At 34.6% G+C, this 2,758-nt stretch overlaps 1 protein-coding gene across 1 annotated transcript; it reads right to left on the bottom strand.

Annotated features, from left to right (window-relative positions):
• Window positions 1-235: 235 nt before the first annotated feature.
• Window positions 236-1,784, bottom strand: LOC112514369 (WPP domain-interacting protein 2). The gene is made up of 2 exons (XM_025120806.1): window positions 1,138-1,784; window positions 236-837 (listed from the first exon to the last, which is right to left on the bottom strand). The coding sequence occupies exons 1-2, from the start codon at window positions 1,295-1,297 to the stop codon at window positions 257-259; spliced, it is 741 nt and encodes a 246-aa protein (XP_024976574.1). The 5' UTR covers window positions 1,298-1,784; the 3' UTR covers window positions 236-256.
• Window positions 1,785-2,758: the final 974 nt, after the last annotated feature.

The following is a 2,758-nucleotide window of genomic DNA, read 5'->3' as shown; positions in this document are numbered from 1 at the left end:
GTGGAAGGGTAAAGTGGGAAGAATTGTAATCTGAATGGTTTAGTGGTACCCTAGATGCAAAATGGTTAAGAGGGGGATTGTAACCATTAAGAGGCATTTTTTTTTGCCAAACAACCTCAACCTCTGACCGATTAAGAGGTTGGCTCTTAATGCCACCATTAAGAGCCAAACAAACAGCCCCTAAGATCCTGCTGTATTTTGTGTGTGTGTGTGTGTTACAACAAAGCTTCTTGTGAATGCTGCAAATGTCATTTAACTAAGTGGGCAAAGGTACAAGATTCCTGTGTATGGAGGAAAAGTGCAGGAGACACAGATACACAACTAAAACAAACAGTATTAACTGGATTGTAAAACAAGATGTTAATATACATACCCTATTTTGTTCTTTCAATACTTCTTCCCTCTCCAAAATCTCTTCACATGTCACCTTCAACTTCTCAGCTTCTCTCTTCAACTCTCTAGCTTTGCTTTCTGCAGATTCAAGCTTCTTCATCACCTCCATGTGTTCTAATGCTAGCTTCTTTTGTTGGACCATAAGTTCAATCTGATCTATGTACCCTGCCTTTAACTGTTGGATTGCTTCTGATATCGCTATATATTGTACCTCTACTTCGATTCTTTGCTTCAAGATTTCCTCTACCTCTGTTTTCAAGTCTCCCTGAACCAGATTTTGCTTCAAGATCGTTTGGGTTTCGAAGGTGTTGGAAGTCTCACCAGATTGGAACTCTTCAAACAACCTTGCTTCACAACCCTCTAGATTACTTGGTTCTGATGGCTGAATTGAGTCATCCAAGAACAAGGGATCCTCTTTCCCAACATCCTTTAATTTCTGCACTTCTGCAAAGCCCATTTATATCTGCTATAAGCACCAACCATTATTCGAAAACCAGAATTACTAGCATATTGGCATTTGGAAGAGAATGCATACTCTTCCAGTCTTCCTGATACAAACCATGCTAACAAAGATGAATATGAGTATGTATCTACATATTTACTAAAAGACACCACAACAACACAATGGGTCTTTTAGGATGCCCAAATCGATTCCATCTTGAACATGAGACTCCTTTTCCAAACAAGTAGGAAGTGCAAAAAATGATTTAGCATAAAAGGAAAACATGGTGATCAAGAAGGTACCTCTCTCAATTGCTTCCTGAGCAGAATGGAGCTTCACCATAGATACTGCAAGAACATCATGATCCATTGATCCCACATGGTTCTCACCATTTTCTTCCTTGACATCCCAAGAGTTGTCAGCTGATAAATCTTGTGAAACAGTCTTCAGATTCAGCCTCATTTCTACCTAATGCAGATGGAGTTTCCTTGCCTAAATGCTTGTCATCATTATTATGACATTCATCCTCATAGTTTGCTTCCCTGCTACTTTAACGAGCTGTGCGAATAAGCCAGATAGACCGATAAGCCTAATTAAGCCCGAACTAAACAAAAGTTCCTGGTTTGACAGATTTTCCAAGCCCAAATCATGGGTTGAGCTATGGGTTCCTAAATTCATCACTAAATACTACTAAGCTTAATCATGGAAACTGAATGATTAGCTCATATGTTAAAAGAAGATCGAAATGGAATGAACAAGAAGCACACCACCAGCTAAGCTTAATCATGGAAACTGAATCTTTAAACCCTTTCGAAATTACAATGGAATTCAAGTCGATACCTTATGATGCCTTGAGTTTGAATTGTATCAATGGAGTCGAAGGACTTGGTGAATATATGAATTAATGAGGGAATTTAGATGATTCATGAATCAGAAAACCCTAAAACATATAAAGTGAACAAATTAAATGGCAAGAAATGGAATGAAAGGTGAAGAAGGGACACCTGGAAGGCTCACACACAAACGGTCCGTCACGCTGGCACCCACACCACACAAACATTTTATATTTTAACCAATGCTTTATGTTTACACGATGACGATAATTTTTTTAAACAACTTATTGGTTTATTTTGATGTTAAATCAGTAACAAAAAGTATTTAAAAAAATTAAAAATTTTTGACTTATAATAAGTTAATAAATATTTTTGTAGAAAAATATAAATAAAAATATACATATTATTATATTTAAGTCTCATGTAAACATATATATATATATATATATATTAATAGACCTGTGTATGCTCTTTTGTCGTAGATGAACAACTTGAGAGTTGTACTGATTTACCTGATTAAACCCATGTGTATACTTCTCTTATGTGGGGGGTAAGGAAAATAAAAGAGAGACAGAATGAGAGATGGAGAGATCAATAAGAATAAAAACAAACTAGAAAAGAAATGAAAAAAAAATTAAGAGATGGAGAAGAAAAACAAAACTGAATAAAAAAAAAAAAAGGGGTTAGAGGTTGTGGATGGATTAAGAGATTGAGATAGTAAAAAGGCTTCTAGAAAGTTGGATGGTTTGGAGGTTAAACGCTAATTAAAATGATTACAAAATTACCAAAAATGATCTGATTACAATGAAAATTATATTTCGTTGATACAGGGTATAGAAGTCTTTTAACATAATTAATATTTTGAGTATTTCAAAAAAAAACATAGAAAATTCATAACTAAGAATCCTACTCTAAGAAGGTGTCACGTCACTTTGTATTAGTTTGGGGTTGGCTAATAGCACCCCTATACATTGCTATTGGCACCCCTAATACTACTTAAATTATTATGTTTTTTTTTGTTTTAGTTTTTTTTGTCCTTTAGTTATTATTGTTTTTTTGTTTTATTATTATTTTAGTTTATTTTAAAAAT

Source organism: Cynara cardunculus (genome assembly GCF_001531365.2).
Source record: "Cynara cardunculus var. scolymus isolate 2C chromosome LG 6, CcrdV1, whole genome shotgun sequence".
Taxonomy (NCBI): Eukaryota; Viridiplantae; Streptophyta; class Magnoliopsida; order Asterales; family Asteraceae; genus Cynara; species Cynara cardunculus.
The sequence above is the reverse complement of the archived record's forward strand: the minus strand, read 5'-3'. Positions and strand labels throughout refer to the sequence as shown.

Excerpts from the sequence above, each read along its gene's own strand:
- LOC112514369 (XM_025120806.1), bottom strand. The coding sequence starts at position 1,297 with ATGAGGCTGAATCTGAAGACTGTTTCACAAGATTTATCAGCTGACAAC. Across the intron at positions 838-1,137 it reads TCAGGAAGCAATTGAGAGAG|AAGTGCAGAAATTAAAGGAT; the intron begins GTACCTTCTTGA and ends TGGGCTTTGCAG.